The 23116-nt window shown below is 41.3% G+C and overlaps 2 protein-coding genes and 1 pseudogene across 2 annotated transcripts; 1 reads left to right on the top strand and 2 right to left on the bottom strand.

Moving 5' to 3' along the window:
- Window positions 1–801: 801 nt before the first annotated feature.
- Window positions 802–10572, bottom strand: LOC114219510 (DNA repair nuclease/redox regulator APEX1 pseudogene; annotated as a pseudogene).
- Window positions 10573–14996: 4424 nt separating this feature from the next.
- Window positions 14997–15763, bottom strand: LOC114219523 (E3 ubiquitin-protein ligase RNF138). Its single transcript, XM_028117065.2, has one exon. The coding sequence runs from the start codon at window positions 15730–15732 to the stop codon at window positions 15103–15105; it is 630 nt and encodes a 209-aa protein (XP_027972866.1). The 5' UTR covers window positions 15733–15763; the 3' UTR covers window positions 14997–15102.
- A 597-nt stretch (window positions 15764–16360) lies between these two features.
- On the top strand, window positions 16361–19089 carry CALHM6 (calcium homeostasis modulator family member 6). The gene is made up of 2 exons (XM_028117036.2): window positions 16361–17730; window positions 18602–19089. Exons 1-2 carry the CDS (start codon window positions 17191–17193, stop codon window positions 19022–19024), a joined length of 963 nt encoding a protein of 320 aa, XP_027972837.1. The 5' UTR covers window positions 16361–17190; the 3' UTR covers window positions 19025–19089.
- The last annotated feature ends 4027 nt before the right edge of the window (window positions 19090–23116 follow it).

The following is a 23116-nucleotide window of genomic DNA, read 5'->3' as shown; positions in this document are numbered from 1 at the left end:
AGCAAAAATTTTTTTTGTCAAAGTAGACTTTAAAAAATAAGACTAAAAGACATCCCCGTATTTTATTTATTTTTTTGAAGCAATGGCTCTTTATTTTCCTGTGGACAGTTCAAAGGAGGTTTAATATATATATGTGTGTATATATGTGTGTGTGTATGTGTGTGTATATGTGTGTGTATGTGTGGATATATGTGGTGTATGTGTGTATGTATGTATATATGTGTGTATATATATGTGTGTATATATATGTATGCGTGTGTGTATATATGTGTGTATGTGTGTATATGTGTGTGTATGTGTGTATATGTGTGTGTATGTATGTGTGTATATGTGTGTGTATATATATGTGTGTGTGTGTGTATAGACAGATATATAAAGAGATGCACACACACAAAAAAAGAGAAAATCTTGGGTTTAAAGGAAACCTAAGTGTCACTAGGAACCTGATTGAAGGATTCACACTTTTAGAAGGGAAATACAGTGCAGATTTCTCCAGAGAGCAGTTTTTATTTTTTTTTATTTTTTATTTTTTTTAAAGATTTTATTTATTTATTTGAGAGAGAGAATGAGAGAGAGAGAGAGAGAGAGCACATGAAAGGGGGGAGGGTCAGAGGGAGAAGCAGACTCCCCGCAGAGCAGGGAGCCCGATGCGGGACTCGATCCTGGGACTCCAGGATCACGACCTGAGCTGAAGGCAGTCGCCCAAGCAACTGAGCCACCCAGGCGCCCCAGAGAGCAGTTTTTAAAGAATTTGGGGGGGGTTACCTTTTAAAGGTAGCTTGTGGGGCTTATTTCCCAGGCTTAAATTAATTTAGGGGAGGTGTCAGTCACAGTGCTGTTTAGGGTGATGGGACAGTAGTCACTGCCCAGGGCCTTGGAATGGATCTTGCTGTCACACAGTGCAAGATAAGAGAGAGTAATCATGGCGCCAACCAACATTTTTGGATTGAGCATTCATCACATAGGCCCAAAAGGTATAGGCGTAGGCCATGTTGGGGTAGAGGGCCCGAAAACTGTCAGCCAGTGGCATAGCCTTAGCAATTCCCCAAAGCCTTGACGCCTTTGTTGAGTGAAGCCAGCGTTCTTTTTGTTTCCCGTGGGGTAGAGAAGGTGGATTTCTTCATGAGCCACATTGAGGCCCCCACATAGCACAAGGGGCTTGCGAGAAACCAAGCCCTTCAGGAACTAGCAAAAGGCTTCATCCCAGCGCTTCCAGGACTCCAGGTGCGTCAGACCTCCACCTGCTTTGGGTACATAGGCTGTTCCCAAAACAAATGTGTCAAATTCAGCCATAGTCACTCGGCCTTCCTGATCATGTTCCTCGTCACCAATGCCATAGGAGGCTTTGAGTGGGCACTGGTGGGGGAGCAGTCCCACACCCTTGTACCCTTCCTTGGCTGAAGGTGCTCACCAGTACTGATGGGATAGTTCAGGCAGCTCTTGAAGTTCAGCTGATAGTTCTCTGAACAGTTGGTCTCTCTGAGGCACAGGATATCTGGGGGGCTTCTTCCTATACCTTTCTTCTTAATACAGGCTTGAAGCTCATCCACATTCCAGGAGCAGCTCTGGAGTGTGGCCGATTTACCACTGAGTGAGGTTTTCTGATCTGGGGGTGAGGGGGTCCTCAGACAGAACTGGTGCCTCTCCTGCTGCCTCTTTTTCATTTTTCTTTGCTCCAGCCTTACTCTTCTTGGCGTCCGGCTCAATCTTGGGCTCTTCCCTGTCTTCTGCCACAGCCCCCTTTTCCCCACGCTTTTCCCACTGTAACGAATGCCCTTCTGAACATGTACCATGTCGCCCACTGAAGCCGTATTTTTACTATGTTACCTGCTTGGGTCCCAGCCTGCCTCCTCCTCTAAAAGACATCCCCAAATATTAGAAATTACAACTACTTGTCATAGTTAAGATCCCACAGCATGGCTTACAGAGAGCATAAGAAATACCATCAGTGCAAAATCAGACTTTTGCGTTTTGTTTCTGGTCTCATCTTACAGCCAAACTGTGAGTCACTTTGACTCTTATGAAGTAGAAATGCTTCATAAACATAAAAGCAAATTATTTACTAATTTCTTAATATTCATCTCCTAACTTAGTGTTATTATCTGGAATTTGCTCTTATTCATAAGTGTTTGTGGTTTTTCAGGTGGTTGACATGAATGAAGTCATTGTGAAACCTATAATGCTTTCAATTGGCTGGCTATTACTTTATATAAAATAAGCCTACTTTATCACTCTCTCCAAAAGAAGACAACGGTTCATCTGAAATAATTATTCCTGGGTGTGGAGATATAAAAGAGGCTAGAAAATATTTCACGATCATTGCATCTTTCAGACAGCCAATCACTTGTCACTCACACTGCTTTTTAAGCCCCAGCATTCTATGGAATGAACAATGGAACTGTTGTTTTGTTTTGTTTTGTCTTCCAGTTTGGAGGATTTAAACAATGATTTGTTTTTCACTTTTGATTAAATTTTGTCACTTTTGGATTGAATGTTTATATTTTTGGAGATCACGCCTGTTTCCTTCTAGAATTAGAATTGTGTATTACAGAATGATAGAGTTGAAAGGGACCCTGAAGTTGATCTAGCCCAATTCTCTCGTTTCCCAGTTGAGGAAACACCTCACTTCTTCACTGTGGGGCAGATGAAGCCATCACCAAAATCAGCGTTGCCAGCTTTGACATTTCCACTGCAAGCTGGACCAACCCTGGGTTGGGGAATAAACAAACAGGGGCAGAAACAAGTTTATGATGCCATCAATCCAGCTGTTGGATTGTTTTTCCTCCAAATAATTTCAAGTAAGTTGCAGACTAAAATTCTTGAACTATATTCGTTTATTTCACTGAATAAAGATGGCTGATAATTTGTTTACTAAACTTTCTTTGGTTCTCCGTTAGATGATCAAGTCAAGGGTTAACACCCATAGAGCACAATAGCCTATTACGGCAGTGAATTAGCGCCCTCTAGCACATTTGAGTCACTACTGCTAAAAAAAAAATCTATAAAATATAACTGTGAAACCACGCAGGGTTCTTTACACGATCTTACTTTAATTCTCACAAGAATTGAATGGCATCCATTGAGACATCTGTGTAAGGACAGAAAGCTAATATGCAATATGGTGAGGGCTACTTCGGGAGTGAGAAGAGCTGTGGACGGGGAATGACTGACTTTATTGAGCGACACAGTGATGAATAGGAAGAGGTCCTGGCCCTCTGGAAGCTCCCCGATTAGTAGGAGAGACAGAATTCCTGAAAGGAATGTTGCAACAGGCAACTTAAGAACTACTGCAGAGTTATTATCTTTTTTAATAGTGTGGGAACAAGGAAACAGAACCACTAACTCTGCTTGGGGGTTGTGAGGATAGCTTCAATGAAGAGATGACATTGGACGAAAAATTAAAGGAGGAGAGTAGTTTGCCGGGTGAAGAACAGAGAAACGTCATTCAAAGCAGCAGTAGAAGCAAGTGAAAAGGCACACCACTGAAGAACACTCTGATACATAAGTATGGGTAATGTAGGAGGTCAGTGCTGTTGGAAACCGGGGTGCATGGGATGCAGTGCACAGAGGTGGCTGGAGCAGGACTGGGAAAAGCTTCTATGTCCACAAAGGGAATATGGAACTTGTCCTCTTGACAATGGGCGTATTGGGGGTTTTCAACTGGAAAATAGTGTAATTAGATTTCTTTCTTTTTCTGCCTTACAAGTTAAGAAATATAACCCACGGTCAGAAAACTACTAAAACAAACATGCTGTATAAAGCATAGTTATAAAGCAAACACTTGTATACCCCGCACCCTGGTATAGAAATATAACATTGTGAACACCCACCCCTTCTTTCTACCCCAGTTGTAATCCCATCCAAGCCCCAAAGACAATAACCACTGTTTTCGTGACTCTTCATCACTACTTTGCTTTTCTTTACTGTTTCATCACTTGTATATACTTCCTCAGAAAATAACATTTTGTTTTAACTGCTTGTGAAGTTTTTATAAATGGAATTACACTTAAAATTTTCTTTGTGTTTGATTTTTACAGCTCCACATAATGTTTGTAACATTGGTCCTTGTTGGTTGTTGCTGTCGCTGCCATTTATTTATTTAAACTTGCTGAACAGCATTCTCCTGTCTGAATATTTTGCAATTTCTCTTGTATGATGCTGTCAGATATTTGTTCTTTGACTTTTTAAAACCAGTTCTTGCCCGACACACATACTATTGCTATGAGCTTTTGTACTTTGTATCCTACTCACAGGGGCAGAACAGTTTCTCCAGCCTACTTAGATTTCTTCCGGGAAGTTAACTCTGATAGGACTGTGTGGCATCCACCAGAGGGGAGTGAGGTGATAATGGTCTGGTCCACTTTCAGTGAGGGTGGAGAAGAGTTCTGATCTGAGGGATGGCCCTGAGGCAGCATGGAGCTGCGCAGGACATGGAGTGGCACATGCAGGTGACCCTGAGTTTTCTAGCTTAAAAGACTGATATCCTTACATGACAGAAAAATTCTGGAGGAGAAGTAAGTTTTAGGGGGGAAAATGAGTTCTATTGTGGGTTTGAGGTGACTGCTGGACATATAAGCAGAAATGTCTGCTAGGCAATCAGAAAGGCCTATTGAGAACTTAGGAGGGGAGGGGCTGGAGGTGAAGATGTGGAAATGGTAACATACAGTTGGTTGTTAGACACGCAAAAAGAGAATAACAGTCATTGACAGCCCTTTCTGACAGGCACTATTCTAAGAATGTTACATGTATCTCAAGAAACACAAGCGTTGGGGCGGATATGGAGAAAAAGGAACCCTGGTGCACTGCTGGTGGGAATGCAAACTGGTGCAGCCACTGTGGAAAACAGTACGGAGGTTCCTCAAAGAGTTAAAAAATAGAGCTACCTTATGACCCAGGAACCACACTACTAAGCATTTACCCAAAAAATATGCAAACGCTAATTTGAAAGGATACATGCACCCCTATGTTTGTTGAAGCATTATTCACTATAGCCAAACTATGGAAGCAGCCCAAGTATCCACTGATGGATGAGTGGATGAAGAAGAGGTTGTATATATACACGATGGAATATGATTCAGCCATAAAAAAGAATGAAATCTTGTCATTTGCAACGACATGGCTGGAGTTAGACAGTATAATGCTAAGCAAAATCAGCCAGAGAAAGACAAACACCATATGATCTCACTCATACGTGAAATTTAAGAAACAAAACAAATGAACAAAGGAAAAAAAGAGAGAGAGACAAACCAAGAAACAAACTCTTAACTATAGAGAACAAACTGAGGCTTAGCAGAGGGGAGGTGAGTGGTGGGATGGGGGAAATATCTGATGGGGATTAAGAGTGCACTGATGAGCACCAAGCAATGTATAGAATTATTGAATCACTATATTGTATGCCTGAAACTAATAGAACACTGTTTGCTAACCCTACTGGAATTAAAAAAAAACTTAATAAAATAGGAAAAAGAATGTTACATCTATCAACTCATCTAATCTTCACAACAACCCAAGGAGTCATAGAATACTATTATTTTCATTTTACAGATGAAAGAACCGAGGCACAGAGAGGTCAAAAGCTTGCCCAAGGTCACACATCTAGCTAGTGGTGGCTCCAAGAGGAGATTATTCAGGTAGTGTATGTGGAAAGGATTGAATTTTAGTGAGTACCAAAATCAATGGTTGTGAGGAGGAGCCTGGCAAGGACACTTAGCTGAACAGTCGCCAAGTTAGGAGGAGAGCTAGAAGAGTGTCATTAATAGCCGAACTGAAGTTAACTGGATAAGTTACGTCAGGTGCCTGCCTGGCGGGGGTCAGGTGGAGTGCCAAAGTGGAGTCATAATAGCCAAGCTGGAGACTGCGTGTCAACAAAACCTATTCCTGCTTGGCTCATTGCTTCCAAGAAAGGAGATGAATCCTTTTTAGGGAATCTAATAATAAAATATAGAAAAATAGTTATTTACCTTTGGTTGAGGTCTACAGCTAAAGCAAAAAGAAAAGTCCCTCCCTTGAGAAATTCAGCTACGTATGGTAGGGGAAGATGGTAGAGAAATGCGGCTGGTAGTGGGGAAGGTGAGTGCTAGATACCAGACTGCTCTGCTGAGTAAACAAGCTGAGCTGGGCAGGAAGGAGGAAGTTGTGGGAGAGTCCCTACTCTGCCGGCACCTGCATCTCCGCCACCCCCCCACTGTGGCTTGGTCACTCTGATGCAAGTGAGTGGGGGTGGGTGTCCAGGTGGCCCTTCAGCTGTACCTGGAACCTGTCCCATGGCCTTATCCTCCCCATGGTGTTGTCCTCCTCCTCCCTGGATAGATTTACCTTCTGTTTGTCACAAGGTCGGCAATTCAAGATGCTCAGGTAGGCAGGATCTCTGTAGAAGGGTTCAAGTTCTTAGCTGAACAAAGTAGGCATGATGCTGACTCTGCAGTAGTTCATTTATTCATTCATTCATTCATTCATCCATTCATTCATTCATCCATTCATTGATTGGTTCACTCGTTACACCCACAGATATTTACTGAACACCTATAATGTCCTGGGCACTAGGCTAAGACCTGTGTAACCAAAAAGGGATTAAATCAAGCATGATCCTTGCCTTCATGAAACATATAATCTAGTTGGGGAGATGAAAAAATAGTAAGTAACAAATAAAAGTTTATAAAACTGTCATATGTAATTAGAAGACAAATAGGAGGCTACAAAAGATTAAGGGGTGGATGGGTGAATTTAGAAAAATTGATCAGACAGCACATGGTAGACTTCACATGCTCTTGCTTGTCCAGTTCTCTTTGCCTTTAATGCATAGGAGAGGACCATACTGCCCCTTTCCCTTGTAGTTTGGTGGAGGTTTTTGACTAGTTTGGACCAAATACTGGTATTTGATGCAGGACACTTCCATGATAAAAATAATTTCTCATCTTCCCCATTGTCTGCCCCATTTCTCCACTATCTCCCATACCCACACATAAGGGAATGAATTAAGGGAGGAGTTTTTCTTTTTACTTTAGTTATAGACAACAACAAAGAAGAAATAACTTTTTCTATGTTTTATTATTAGGTTTCTTAAGGAAGTTTCACTTCCTTTCCTAAAATATGTGGCCTTAGTTTAGCAGTCTCGTGGTGAGCAGCCTGGAAACTGATAATGGAGGATAGAGAGACCCAATTCTTATTTGGCTGCTGATAAAACTAACTCCTGCATTAATTTGGAAAGATTATATAGCTAAAGAAAATGTTTCCTGTGGTGTCCTGGCCCTGTTCCTCTACTGTACATTGCCTGTGGGGGACAGATTAATCTATTACTGTTAGTTCATGGTTCTGTAGCTCAAGATGGGCCACATGAAGACCTGATGTAGAGAGTGCCACACACTACCCAGACTCTGGACTGTGAGCTCCATGTTTGGACTTCTGGTTTGTTCCTTTTGGGAAGAAGGTTAGTGACTTCTGGAGTGGGAAGAAGAATGAAACAAAAGAGTGGCCTGTAGTAGAACTAATGATCATTCCTTTCCTTCTGGCAAATGGAAAATTTACATGTCCTTGTCCCCTTGCAGTAAGGTGGACCATGAGACTGTACTGAAGTATTTAATGGCCACTGGGAGACCACCTCCCCCATCCCGCCCGCCAGAGCTAGAGGAATCTCGCTGGAGCCTCTTTTATTAAGAGCACTAATCCCACTTATGAGGATTCCACCCTCAAGACATAAGCACCTCAGAATGGCCCCACTTACTAATACCATCATTTTGGGGGGGTTAGGTTTTCAACATACGAATTTTGGGGGGACATATTCTGACCATGGCACTGTCTGTAATGAACAGGAAGAAGGAACAGAAAGTGCCCTGGAGACAGGGTGTTACGGAATTATCCAAACCTTGCCAAGATGCAAATGTTGCCTAGGAGAAGAATGTAGACACAGAGATGATAATCTATATGTTCATCTTTGAAAAGCAATTTCTAAAGAGGGGAGAGTTACTTCCTAAAGGAGCAGAGTATTGAGCCCCCAGAGCTGGAGCAAGGAGAGTATGGGGTTCCTAAGAAGGCCAAGACCAACTGGAAGACAGTGGTGTCCCTCTGGCCTGGTTTTCTGGTTGCCCTGAAGACTATGTGTCAGTGTGTATAGATGAGAAACCATTTCAATTCAGTAGTGAACTCCCAAAGCACTTTCTAATATCTGCCCCAACTCCTTCCTCCTATGGGAAGAAAATAATAACACTGTAAAGGCATTTCCTTTCTTTTCTTATTGTTCTTGCAACTTGATAATAGTCCCTCAGGAGAGGGATCCTGGGATAAATTGGAATTCTTTCTACTAGGAGTCACTTCCCCCCCCTCCCCCAACACTCTGTTGCTCAGTCAGGAGCAGTTCCCAGCCTACATTAAACAATATCTAAACATTTTTATTTTTCTTTTATTTTTTAAAAAATATTTTATTTATTTGTCAAAGAGAGAGAGAGAGAGAGAGCACAAGCAGGGGGAGTGGCAGGCAGAGGGAGAAGCAGGCTCCCCGCTGAACAAGGAGCCCGATCTGGGACTCGATCTCAGAACCCCGAGCCAAAGGAAACTGCTTAACTGACTGAGCCACCCAGGTGTCCGGTGATACACTTAAACAATGTCTAAATTCATCAAATTCATTGGTTTTTTGGATTTCCCCCATACATTGATGGTTTTTAATGAAGCTAGACCAAAAGAGGTAACTCCTAGAAACTCAGGAAAAACTTGTCTGGATCAACATTTAAAAGAAGTGATGGTGTTTTCTAAACTGCTGGGAACTGAACTTCCTGCTGTCCTTCTTCGAAAGCCCCACAATCTAACTACTCACCCACCCACCTCCCTTCTTCTCCACCTGCCTTTCCTCTCTGCCTTGTTTCTATGCCAATAATGGGTACACAGAAGACCCTACAGAGCACAGTTGAAGCCTTCTCTGAAGGAGGCAGAGGGTCCTTCCACCTTGTTCCGCTCAGGACTTGGATAAATGCCACCCAATCCCACCTTTCCATTTGATCTTTTCCTCTTCTCCTCCTACTGCTTTTTGCCATCTTCCAGTTCTCAAACACTCAGTTTCTTTATCTTCTATATTCTTCAAACACAGTCAGTTTCTCACTAGGATTTATTACTCTTGGCAAGAAGAGGTGAATTGTTGGCATTTCAGGTTCAGGGAGCAACTCTTCATATAAGCTCTGTGTGCAGAGAAGGAAGGACAAAGAAGAGCCTGGGAAATCGCCTCTTCCCAGACTTCTTCCTCAGAGATTCTTCATTAGATCAAAACATTTCATGTATTTTTTAATTGTAGAAGGAACATAAGCATGTTTAAAAAAAAGACAAATACTAAAGAAAGGTGTGCAACAAGTCTCTCCCTGTATTCATTCACAACCCTCTCCCTTACTTCTCAGAGGTAAACATTTGACAGTATTTTTTAATCTTGTAGAGTATCATACACATCAGCAAGTGACATACATACATTTTCTTTTTCTTTTCTTTTCTTACACGAATGTATGGCATGCAGTATTTTTGTTTACCTTTTCCAATTAACATGTCAACTTTGTCTTTTCACCCACACCAGCACATACAGATCTACCTCAATCATATGCACCTATTTTGCATTCCATTGCATAGATGTGAATGTTTTAAATATGCAGCATATCTCATGTGATACATTCTTTTTTGTTTTATTTCATTTATTTATTTTTAAGTAATCTCTACACACACTGTGGGGCTCGAACTCACAACCCTGAGATCAAGAGTTGCATGCTCTACCAACTGAGCCAGCCAGGCACCCCTCATGTGACATATTCTTTTAGGGAAGATTTTCCACAACCTTTTAAGTTCTCCATTGAGTTAATGTGAATTTTTGAGAGATGGCAATAATGTCATTTATAATTTGAAGAAATCCAAATTTCCTCCTATTAAATTATTTTTTCTTTATTCTTGTCCTTTAATCTTATTTGTTATTTATTATTATCTTTGGAAATCCAAATTTTTGGTCATAGTTCACAAACTAGTAAACCAAATTTGACAGCAGGGGGACTGGACTTGTGATGAAGAAAAGTATAAGTAAGTGGCCATTGACAATGAAGCTCTAGCATATATTAAAACCACCTGTGAAATAATTTGAGTCAATGGAAAAACATAATGTAATCTACCAAAATTCCTAATAGACATTTTGTTTGTTTGTTTGTTTGTTTGTTTGCAGTTTTATACCTTTATTTGACAATCAGCGATTAGTTCTCATCCACATTAACTGTAGATTTTTGAAAGTGGTGATAGGTACACAGGTAACCAACGAATAGAGCTTGTTTGGTGAATCTTCATCCTCCCATGTTTTCTGGACAACCACACACGGATGAATGTTCCTTATTCCTTTGACCCAGACAGCTTTGTTGAGCCTGGTGTCAATGTGTACATCTGGAGTTCCCACCTCCTTCATGGCAAATTTCTGGATCTCTTTGAGCTCCCGAAGGGCACACTTCTTGAAACCCACTCATAGATGCACTTGTGAATGTTGATGTGAATGTATTCTCTGGTCACTACCTCGTTGATGGCAGAATGACCCTTCTTCTTCTCACCACCCGTCTTTGTGGGAGCCATTCTGCTGGGTCCTGGTTGGAAAGGAAGATAGACTTGGGTTTTAAGAGCCATGGAAGGATGGACACCTGGGTGGCTCAGTCGGGTGAGCATCGACTCTTGATTTCGTCTTGGGTCATGATCTCAGGGTTGTGGGACTGAGCCCCATGTTGGGCTCCATGCTCAGCACAGAGTCTGCTTAAGATTCTCTCTCTCTCCCTCTGCAGCCCCACACCCCTTGCTTGCACTCTCTCTCTCTCAAAAAAAAAAGAAAAAAAAAAGAACCATGGAAGGAAAACTAGAACCTTTATAGACTTATTGTGTCAGACGATGATGACAATGATGATGACAACAGTGATGACCGCAAATACTGGCCACATCTAGGTTCTTAGGGGTAAAATCATCATCCTTTGTAAAAAAAAATTTTTTTTTAGTGTGTGAATCAGTGAATATTTAAAATTTTATGATAGGTTTAGAAAATTCATGCCAAGAAAAGGGGAAAATAATGTGTAAAAAGATTACTTGAAATGTCATGGGATTGCCATTTAACAAATGACATTCCTGTGTCAGGGACAGGGTCTGATCTTTCCCTCCTTCTGCTTTATACTTCCATTGGAAGAATTTTTATAAGCATTCAAAAATCTTAAGATAAGAATGGGTTCAGATTTTCAAATACATACATAAACAATATATCCATACATAATAATGCACAGAAAGGTATTCTCTAAGATTAAGAGTGTTAAGTCTAAATTTACTTGTTATTTTTGGCATCTAAAGTTGTGTCTTGCACATGGTGGATACTTAAAATATAGATGAATTTTGATTTGATTTTATTCTTATGGGTGGATCTTGGGACCAGGATCGATACCTTGCTAGAATCTAGAAGTCATATTCCAAGCAAGGTCATACCATTAGTCTGAGTTCTCATGAAGACTACAGAGAATAACGTTTGAGAACTAGCTCACTTGAAGACGACTACAAGGAACTTTTAGGTTTACAGTGTGAAAGTCTTTCAAGAGTTTCTCTTCCTTTCTTTTCCACGAATTTTTTTGAGGTTTCTGAAACCCATTCCTGACAGCGATAATGATAGTGCTGAGAAACAAAGTACTACAGTTAAAACAAAACAAAACAAACAAAATCCATAACAACCGGTTTTCCAATGTGCTTGCCATGAAAATCTCTCACTCATTTTTTAAAAGTTGAAGTAAATTGATGTTAAATTATAGATTTTCAAAAGCATAAAGGTCTTTCAAATATTTAGTCTACTCTCAAGAAAAAATTCTTGAATCCTCCCCACACCATTAGTATATTATTCTATTTCCACTAAGTACTGAACTTCTCAGCAATGTCTTCTCCAAACAGAGCTGGGTATAAAGGGCTGAGCAATCTTCAATAGACTTAGAACTAGAACCACCCACTACTTCAGTGATGGCAGGGGTAGATGTCACATACTAGACTCATCTGCTGGTACTGGGAGAAAATTCAGACTGGCCGGCAGAACCCAGACTCTCACAATTACGGTAACCTGTAATAAGTACAGAGTGATCATTGGTATCTGGGAGATCCATGATTGGGGGAGCACAGTGGTGGCAACCCCAGGAGGTAGTGTTTGGAGACACAAGCTGATAGAATAGTAAGTCAGGATGCGGCTGAGTCTGTAATGAGTTTCAGGGGCAGGGTTGCAAACCTTATACTCTGGTCTATAGAGCCCCTAAACCTGACCTTTCACGTGCAGCTCTGCCCTCATGATGTGCCAACTTCCTTCTCACCTTTACTGTTCCATCACTTTGGCTTTCTTTCCAACCACAGAGTGCTAAGTTCCCTGCACCCCAGGGCCTTGCTCATTCACATTTATCCTTAAATGTCCTCTCCTTACAAAGGCTTTCTCAGGATACGCTCTACCACGTGATTCCATTTTAATTATTTTCATAACCTTGAGGAATTTCCTCCTCATTCTCTATCCTCACTAGTACAAGCTCAATGAAAGGAAGGTCTCTGTTTGTCTTGTTCCTTATTGTACCCAATAATACCAGGCACTTTTGTAGGTTCCTATCATATTCTGGGAGCTTATTAAACATTTAAATGAATGATTGAATGAAAAATGAACTCATTAATAAACTGTTAACAAATGAATTACTCTAGCTGGGATAGGAGACTGACAAGATGGAAGTTTCTGTAACTAAAAATATTTGAAGCCAAATCCTTGATGAAATAACAGGAGCTAGGGAGAAGAGGAGCTGTCACCAGATGCAAAAGTCTTTTTTTTTTTTTTTTTAGGAGAAAACAACTTTTAATTGAAAAATAAAGCAATACATCTCAAATAAGACTCTGTTTAACAACATAAACTGTAACTTCCTGAGGGAAATAGCTTTCCTAGCAGTGGTATTGTGAAATTTAGGTATCAGCAATCAATAGTTTCCCTCCTTTATTCTGACTCAGCTATAAGCATATTAAAAATAAGGACTTTCTCATGAATTTAAACTGTAAATCTGTAAAGCCTGTCCCTATTCCTAATCCACTGACAAAAGGTGAGATTTTAAACAAACATTTTCATACTGAGGAGTTCCCAGGTAATAGCAAATAGTCAATATTTTCCTTATGAAAAGTTTATAGGAAAGACACACAAGACTATTATTGATATTTAATTAATCCACAAACTTCAAAACACAATTTCATCAAGACGATCTCTCCTACAATTTTCCTTTAAAGAAGTTCTCAAATCTCAGAATGGTTTACAACTTGATATACTGGAAGTATTAACTCTGAAAGAAAGTAATAAAGTTATTGCTTTAAACTGGAAAAATCTATGCTCAAAAATTTTAAAAAGAGTTCATTAAACAGCTATTCTTACAATTACACTCATGTAACTGCCGAGAAAATGTTCAAGCACATAGTAAACTCTTTTGAATGACAGAACAAAGGCGTATGTTCATCAAGATGTATGGCTTTTTTGGTGATTGTTATTACTATCATAGTCATTTTGTTTGACTGAAAAAGGTTTTTACAAAACTCCACTTGCAAAATTAACATTTTTATTAAATCAAGTTTAAAAAAATGTTCACTGTAGAAAAGTCAACAAGGGTTTTAACAAAACCAAAATATACCCTTTCATACAATATATGTATATATTAGCAGCAAACTACTTCTGAGATTTTCTTTTATGTTCTTTTAGTTAAAGAAAGCATAAACAATGCATATTAGTATGGAATGTCAGCTAATACACTCTTCCTCTTTTATTCTGATTTAGCTTCTAGCACAAATTATTTTATGATTCTTATTAATAAATACGAAGAACAAACCCAGTTTTGACTAAGAAGTAGTGAAACAGTGGTTGGTAGCATCCATCTCATTACTTCATAGTCATGCATTATCTTTGAGAATAACAAACGAGCACCATATAAACAAGGTAATTATGTGTGTGTGTAAATTCAACTTTTAAGGTGTGATAGTAGCCAACTAGACCACTTAGCATTTGGCTGTTACTTTTTAAAAATTTGGTGATATATAAAATGTTAATCAAATCAGATACTCAATCCCATATTGCTTGTCCATTTTTAGAATCTTAATAGAAATTCTGTATATACCCTGACAAACTGTATGCATATGTGTGCATATACACATACAAAAGTGTATGCATGTATACATATACACCTTTAGCTTTCAATGAATTTCTAAACTGAGATGAAGCCAAACCTTTCATCTAAATATACATGTAGAATATGGTATCACCAACTGGAAGTTTCTAATAAAAGTTTTATCTTAGCTAAGGAGAAATACTGGCTATTGAAAGTTTTGAGGCCAAAGAGCTGTAATTCAGCTTAATATACTCTGGGCTTACAAATTAGTCAGCCAAACAAACAGGATTTGAAATTACCAACTGCCCACCTAAGAAATAATTTTTTCTCTTAGTATTTCCTTCTAAGACAAAAAGGAAATATCTTTACAATGAACTTTCACTTTTTAAAGAGTTATAATTATTAAAGAAATCTCACTAGTCTTCAAAAATACTAAACATTATATAAATACAATTTTCTTATAGTTGAATTTCTTTAGCTAGAATCTGTATTACAAAACTTTCCTTTGGATTGTTTCATTTAGCACTTCAAGTCTCCATTCTGCAACTCTGGTAACTGGCTCAGATTTGGTAGGTTTCTATCAATCACATCTTTCAGAATGTGCTACTGTGTGTTACCTGTGTACAAAAAAGTCAATGGGAGGAACTGCAACAAATTCCAAAAGCAACATAAGGAAAAATTCAAGACTGTGTAATATAAAAAAAGATAAGTACAACATGGAATCCCTTTTGTTCATTACATTAATGAATATAATCCTTTCAATATTTTTAAAGATAATGTCCCAACTTTCATTTTTTAACTTATCAAGAAGACCAAGTTTTTAGATGGCCCACCTTTATTTTTTAATTAGAAAACTAAATCAATAGACTGAATTACTTTTATTAATATACACATCAAGTTACTGAAACGGTGACTTCATGTAGTTTTCCCCTTAAAGATGGCACTTGCAGGTACAAAGATGCAGAGATTTCTATAGCCTTCAGATGTTTACTTGAAAAGATTCTTCAACAGCAGTTTGATACTGGGTTTCCTCATCTAGCTGAAGATTCACAGGAACTATCTGAAACAGGTGATTACTGTTACAGTGATCCAGTAAACGCTGTCTGGTAAAATTTGATTCTTGACACAAGGGACACTTAAAGGTAGGATGCCCAGAAGAACTTGTATTCTCCTGATAAGTTTCTGTGGTATCAGATGTAGATGTTTCACTCCTATTACTGTTCCCTACTGAATCTTGAGAGATCTGAAAGTTTGGAATGATAGAGGAAACACCATATTCATCTTGATACTTCTTACAAGATTTGTAATGATGTCTCATGCGATAGAATTTAATCTGTTTTGCCCAGCATCTGCAGCTACCAGAAAACTTCCTCATGATATTTTCAAGGTCTAAGGCCCGTTCAGGACATGCTCTCTCTCTTCTAGTCACATTTCCACGACAGAGGGGACAATGTATTCCGCTTTCTCTCATTGCAGTCAGGAAACATTTTCTACAGAAAACGTGCTGACAGGCCGCGGTCCTCACGGGCGTTTTGAGCACCTCCTGACAGACAGGGCAGTGGAAATCATCTTCGGTGTAGGACGTGGCCGCGGAGAGCTCCTCGGCCATGGTGGGGCCTGGGGGGAATCAAGGAGATGGCAGCAGCGGCGGCGGCGACAGCAGCCAAGCTGGCGGTGGCAGCCCTGGGCCCGACTCTCTACGCGAACCCCCAGATGCAAAAGTCTTAATAAATGAAGGGAGTGAACACAGATGGCAGGAGTGAGGAGGGGGGGGCGGAGTTTGTGCTGAATAGCTTGAGCCTCAGTGGAGAATAAACTATTAGAAGATAACGGAAAAGCCTAGGTTTGGACATTGTAATGGGAGAATGCCAGCCTACCCTCCCTCTTGTTTTGAGAAATGTGTTACTCAAGAAGACAGAAGGGCACATTTTAGTTACGTTACAGGTTAAGGGAGATTTGGATAAAGCCATCTGCGTAAAGGTTGTGGATACAGTGAGATTTGTTCATGACGGTATATAGAAAGTGTGGAGCAGGGAGGCAACATCTTTAGGAGATGTGTGGTGGGAGTAAAGAAGAGTCTAGCAGTAAGAGGGGCAGAGTCAGCTGAGGGACAAGGGAAGCAAAAAAAAAAAAATCTTTTTTCAGATGTAGGAATAAAGCAGAAATGACATGCCTCAAATAGGGAACTCAAGGCTGCAAGTTTACGGGAAGCCTGGCAGTACCCGGTTTAATTTCAGAGAAGAGGAACCTAACTGTCCTGCATGACAATTTGGACTCACACAGAGAGAACAGCTTTTCATCAAAATGCTACAGAATGGTGGTTTTGTACCAGGCGCTGGTAGTGGGAGGGAGCTATGTCGTCCAGGTAGTGACAGTGTTAGGACATACCTGGGGGACTAAAAGAGGCAGAAGCCAGTCCAGTATGTTCAGTCTAACGCCCTGTGGGAGATCAGAGAACAGTCGGCGTGAACGAGGCTGGTGACTCTGTCCAGAGGGGGGACAGGAAGAGGGTAGAAGATCGTGGAGGTCCTAGAACTTGAGCCGAGCTTTGTTGTGATTTAGCTTATGAAAATTTGTCCTCGAGTAATGTTTCCTGTAACTGCCTAGTTTTTTTGTAATTGGGTCTGAGAGTTGGCTTCGGAAGGAAGGCGGCTGCAATAGCGGGAAATCTGGCGTTCTGCGTTTACGCCAGTAAAATTTAATACTCTTTTATCGGGTAGCTGCACTGAATCAGGAAGGGTAAGTGAGGGAAATCGCCCGGTTTCCCGTCAGGTGGTGGGAAACAAAGGTAACCATTCCATGGAGTCTCAGTCAAGTTCCTGAATTGTGAGAGAAAAGTGACCAGTGATCCTGAGAGATCAAAGGGTGTATCAGCCAGAGTTGGTTTGCTTGAAATAAGAAAGCGAAAGCTCACGGAGGCCCAAGAAGCCCTTTCCTCCCTGTCCGGAAGCTGCCGCTGGGCAGAGTGGAAATCCCTAGACAGCCCACCCAAACCGTTGGAGGAGCAGGGCCGTGAAGAGGCAGAAGCTTCCAGACTTGTCCACGGCGCCCCCGGGTAAGGAGACCCATGGATAAGATTCGGACGGTGCTAGACCTGCACCTCAAGCATCACAGCACGCTGGGCTACGGCCTGGTGACCCTCCTGACGGCGGGCGGGGAGCGCCTGTTCTCCACCGTCGTGTTCCAGTGTCCCTGCAGCGCCACCTGGAACCTGCCCTACGGCCTGGTCTTCCTGCTGGTGCCGGCGCTGGCCCTCTTCCTGCTGGGCTACGTGCTCAACGCGCGCACCTGGCGCCTGCTGACCGGCTGCTGCGCGCGCGGCGCCCGCGGCGCCCGCACCGGGTGCTGCAGCGCGGGGCTGCGGGGCGCGCTGGTGTGCGCGCAGCTCAGCGCCGCCGCCGCGCTCGCGCCGCTCACCTGGGTGTCCGTGGCGCTGCTCGGGGGCGCCTTCTACGAGTGCGCCGCCACCGGGAGCGCCCCCCTGGCGCGGCGCCTGTGCCAGGACCGCGAGCCCACCTGCGAGGCCCAGCTGCCGCTGGCGCCCTGCCACCAGGCCCAGGCGTCCGACGCGCAGGACCTGCTGAAGGAGCTCACGGCCCAGTCGCAGGTCAGACGCGGGCCGCTGGCCGCCGTCGGGGACATGGGAGAGGGGCCGGGGGAGGTGCAAGCGGGGTGTGCCCTGGCTCCAGACGCAGGACCCCGGAAGACAAACTAGAATGGCGACTATTTCAGTGACACGAATGAAAGGGAGGGAAGGCGCACGGGCAGTTTCAGGCACCTGCTCGGGGCCGGATACCGCGCCAGGCCCTTGATCTCCGATCCCGCACTATCCTCTTGATACACCATGTGCAGGTCGAGGTGTTTGTCCAGCCAGAAGAAGGCAGATTTGTTACAATAAAATGGGTTGTCCTGGCTTTAAAGCCACCACCCCACACTGCTTCTGGGCATATAAAGCCCAGAGGTTCTTGAAAATGAATGCTTGTTCCTTTGGATTGGCCGAAATTCCACGTTTTGAATTCTAGCGGAGTGATATATAGGCCCGTCTCTGGGCCCTTGACCTGACTTGGAAAATGACTTGTCAAGCAGTTCTACCGAGGGGTTTGGGTGGTTACCGGCACTTCTTTCTCTTAAGAGACTAAGACCTAAAACTGTTGCTTGAGCATCATAATCACTGTGAGTAGTTCAAATTCTATGTAAGAAGTTTTAAATTTGGGGGCGCCTGGGTGGCTCAGTCGGTTAAGCGTCGGCTCAGGTCATGATCCCAGGGTCCGGGGATGGAGCCCTGGGTGAAGCTCCCTGCTCAGCGGGGAGTCGGCTTCTCCCTCTCCCTCGGCCCCTAACCCCTGCTCGTGAGTGCGCCCTCTCTCTTGCGTGCGCGCACTCTCTCAAATAAATAAAATCTTTTTTTAAAAAGGATTTTAATCTTTTTTGTATAAAAAAAATGTGACTAAATTGCTGTTTTGTTGTGTTTTCCTAAGGTGCTGGGCTGGAGCCTGATAGCCGTTGTCATTATCTTCTTTCTGATTTTTACCTCTATCTCCCGATGCCTCTCTCCAGTTAGTTTCCTGCAGTTGAAATTCTGGAAAATCTATTTGGAACAGGAGCAGCAGATCCTTAAAAGTCAGGCCACAGAGCATGCAACAGAATTGGCAAAAGAGAATATTAAATGTTTTTTTGAGTGCGCACATCCAAAGGAATACAACACCCCCAGCATTGAAGACTGGCAGCAGATTTCATCACTATATACTTTCAATCCAAAGGAGCAGTACTACAGCATGTTGCACAAATATGTTAACAGGAAAGAGAAGAGTCATAGTATGAGATCTAACGAAGGAGATGCAGTGATTCCTGTTCTTGGCTTTGTAGATACACCTGGTATGAACACTGCTGCTGAGCTATGACCTTATTAATGAATACGGGAAAAGTTATTTTGTGTTTTCGCTTCATTAAAAAACCCACAAACTTTGGTATTGTTTATGACTGCTCTTTTTTTGATTTTTCAAATTGTGGAAACAATTTTAAACAAATGAAACATTAGAACTTTACCTATTTATTATATTAATTATAAAAAAGGAAGCAAAGTCTAGTGATTCACTCAAAGTGACAAACTGGAACTAGGTCAGAAGTTTTATATCCCTAGTCTAGGGTCCTTTTCACTGAATAATAATGCTGTCAAATGAAAGACTTCAGTAGCAAAAACTGAAAGAACAAATGAACTTCTGACCTTTCTTTTAGGTTATCTGATGTTAATTTCAAATTCACTGTCTTGCAGATAACACCTTGTTTGGAACATTAAAATACTGGCATTTTATGGCTTTAATGTGGTCGGTAACAAAAACCCAAAAAATTATCACAAAAAAGGAAAGTAAAATTAAAAAAATACAAGATATGAAAAACTAGGATAATTGCAAGCAAAACTGTTGGTTTTCGCTTGCAGGATTGGAGGGAAAATTTTAAAGCATTTTATCATGGGAAATTTCAAATATGCCCAAAAGTAGAGAGGACAGTGTTATGAACCCCTTTAGAGTATTACACAGCTTTGGCAGAGTACGGGAGTCCGATAAAACCCATACCATACAAATAAATATAGAAATACAGACTGTCACCTGGTTTAGAGTATGGGAGGGGACTGAAGAAATCTGTGAGAAACTGCAATCCGAAAAATAGAGCATTTCTGTTTGTACAACAGCATGGAAAGGACTGAGGTGAGAAAGATCTTAGCACAGTTGGAAGCCTTAAAGGTGACCGGAAGAGACGAAGCAAGGGCCCGGTCATGCAACTCCTTGAAGTCATGCAAAGGAGTTTGGTTTTCATGCCATGAGCAATTTAGGAAGATTGTTCTGATACTCTTGTGGAAAAAGCCATGGCGGGGAAGAGGGAGAGCCAACATGGAAATGGAGAGACTGATCAGGGCGCCCCTGCAGTGAAAAGAGGTAGGAGTGAACTTGAACTGGGTTGATGGTGATGAAAACAGAAATGGAGAGGTTCAAGGTGGATTTTGATCACAGACATGACAGGCTTTGTTGATGGAGAAGATGCAAAGATTTATTGAGAGCAATAGCGTCTGTAGACAAAATTCTGTTGCTTGACAATACCAGGGGACATTAGATTGTCATTTGTGCACATCTCCCAAATTTATGGCTGCTTTGTGTATTTTTAAAAATAAGGCATGAAAACTGTAAACTGTAAAAGAATTGAGCAGTGGTTCTATTTAGCCCTTCTCCCTCTCTCAACAGATCTCTGTGTTGGCCTCTATTTGCCCTTTGTTGTGCAGGATCATTTAAAAGAACTAACCAGTCAGCAGAACTGAATATCCTGTTGCAGAATCCTGTTGCAGAGTCATATAGTACAAGAAAGTTGACGGCAGAAACTGCACGATCAGTTTCTTTCTATTCCCTAATGAATAATTTTGAAAATCGTAACATGCTTACTTTTATTTTGCTTCCTTTATTTCATTTTCCCATTTCTTTTGTATATTCTTCTCTTTCAGTATCCCCCCCCGCCAAGTCCATCCCTGGTCTGCCATTTGTCCTTCCATCTTCAATAGTATAGTCTCCATTTTGTCGACTTATGCTCCACTTTCTCTTGCACAGTATTAATTATTGTTAAAGTATATATGGTTAAGAGAAAAAATAATGTAGAAAGCTGTGTGAAGTAAAAAGTATCTCACTCCTTTGCAATATATTTTTACCAGAGGAAGTCATGTACTCTGTGTCTACACAAATATTATCGTACTCTAAATGTGGTTCTGCCACTTTTTCACATAAAATATCATTGTTCCATGTCCATATGTAACAATTCCCCTCATAATTTAATTATGCACGGTATTCTACTGATTAGTGGGATATGATCCCTTTTTTGTTAAAAAATACACATGCAAATATACACATGCATTCATATAAAGTATATACATAAAGTATCTATAAATTTGTCAATTTTGGTCAATTTTCAAGACTAAGGGAGAGGCAGAGGAATGAGGCAGAGGAATTTTTCTTTAAACTTCATGTGTTTTTGATTTTTCAATTTTTTTTTGGTAATGAATGAATGTTACCTGTATAATTAGAAAAGATTAAAAAGAACCCTTACAAACATGTAGGGCTTTGCAGTCAACAGGAAGTTTTATATGTCTCTCTTTCATTTCGTTTTCACAAGTCTGTGGGATACCCGAGAAGCCCATCACTCACACTTCCAAGTGAGGAATTGAAAGTTAGAGTGGTTACATTACCAGTCCAAGGTCACACGGTCAGTGGAAGGTGGAACTAAAGCCAGGGGACTGAGTCTATCTGGATCGTGTGGTTCAAAGTGGCCACTTGGTGTTTTTATTAGTGGGCCAGGTTTTTCCCTTTTAAGCCCACCTGCCCTCATGGGCAGAAAAGATGCAAATGTTCTTAGTGACTTTTAGTATTTTTCATCTCGTTCAGGAACTTGTCAACTGTTGATAGCTGAGACCACTCTGAATAAACATAGTGATATCAGGATGCAGCAGTTAGTTCATGGTGGGAACACGGTCACCACTGTTTGGTAGGACACACTACTCCTAGGAGCCTGGCCCCAGATGGACACATCATGGGCTCACAAGCATTTCTACACTTGGTGTGTACAGTGGATCCTTGAACAATTGGGGCTTAGAAGGGCTGACCCCCACACAGTCGAAAATTCATGTATAACTTTTGACTCCCCCCAAACCTAACTATTAATAACCTACTGTTGACTGGAAGCATTAATGATAACATAAACAGTCGGTTAACATGTATTTTGTATGTTCTATGTATTATTTACTGTAGTCTTAAAATAATCTAGAGTAAAGAATGTTGAGAAAATCCTCAGGAAGAAAAAATATATTTACAGTATTGTACTGTATTGAAAAAATCTGCACATAAGTGGACCTGTGTAATTCACATCTATGTTGTTCCAGGGCCAACTGTATTTATTTGCTAGCTCACCAAATGATTCTTTATAATCACCCTGGCTTCATGCCGCCCCAAAGGCTTAACTTTAGAAGAGATTCAGACACGGGACCTGCTAATAATATCTGCTTTGAAACAACCATATTGTTCTAAGAGATGATTTTGCACTGTGATGAGTTCGGCAAGATGATACAATTTACAGAGCATAATAAGAGGAGGCATGGTCTCTTTGCTCCTTTCAAAGCCATGTGTACATATATCAGTATTCTACAGACTGATTAAAGAAGCAAGTCCTGGGGGAGCATCCGCAAATAGACTTAGCCCCCTACACAAATGTCTCTGGCTGGAAAACATCTCGAAACCCCTAAGTTTCACAACACCTTATCTACCAGGTGGCCTATTGTAAAGAACTCTTCCTAAGACGAAAGATGGAGGAACGCTCCCTGTCTGAGTCAGCCCCAGCCGCGGCCGCCACCAGTCTGTTTCGGCAGTGGCAAACTCCCACTGAGTGCCTATCGTGTCAAACACTGGGTCTGCCCTGCAAGCTAAGCCTTCAGTTGATCTTTTGTCTCTACCTCTTCATTGCCTCCTTATGAAATCTCTCTTGTGAATTGCAATGTAAGGACTGTGGAACTGATTATATGACATTCCTAGCTAAGGCAAGAAAACTAAATCAAAAAAGGGATATGGTCTGTCAAGATCCTTTGCCACAAGGAACAAAACATTAAAAACTTCCAAATGAAAGAAATTTCTAGAAGATTTGGCAATTTATTGTCATTTAAAAAATTGTGGGATATCCAACACAGCGAAGAGTGTATGAAACATTTGTGTACGTTTTACAGAATAATTATGCAGTGAACATCTATGTAACCACTGCAGAGGGGAAAGAAAGAATACATCTCCAGCGCCCCAGAAAATGCCTGCTCCAAGTGTCACTCTACAGTCTTAACTCTCTCTGCCCAAAAGTGGTGTGTGTGGTGGGGCCCAGGGGGTTGTGATCATTTCCTTACTTTTATTTATAGTTTTACCACCTATGTGTGCATTCCTAAATTATTAATGGTTAGTTTTGTCTGTTTTTGAACTTTA

The sequence above is a fragment of the Eumetopias jubatus genome, unplaced genomic scaffold (assembly GCF_037043125.1).
Source record: "Eumetopias jubatus isolate StellerSeaLion01/CBP00866 unplaced genomic scaffold, mEumJub1_p1.0 scaffold_6, whole genome shotgun sequence".
NCBI classification, from domain to species: domain Eukaryota; kingdom Metazoa; phylum Chordata; class Mammalia; order Carnivora; family Otariidae; genus Eumetopias; species Eumetopias jubatus.
The sequence above is the reverse complement of the archived record's forward strand: the minus strand, read 5'-3'. Positions and strand labels throughout refer to the sequence as shown.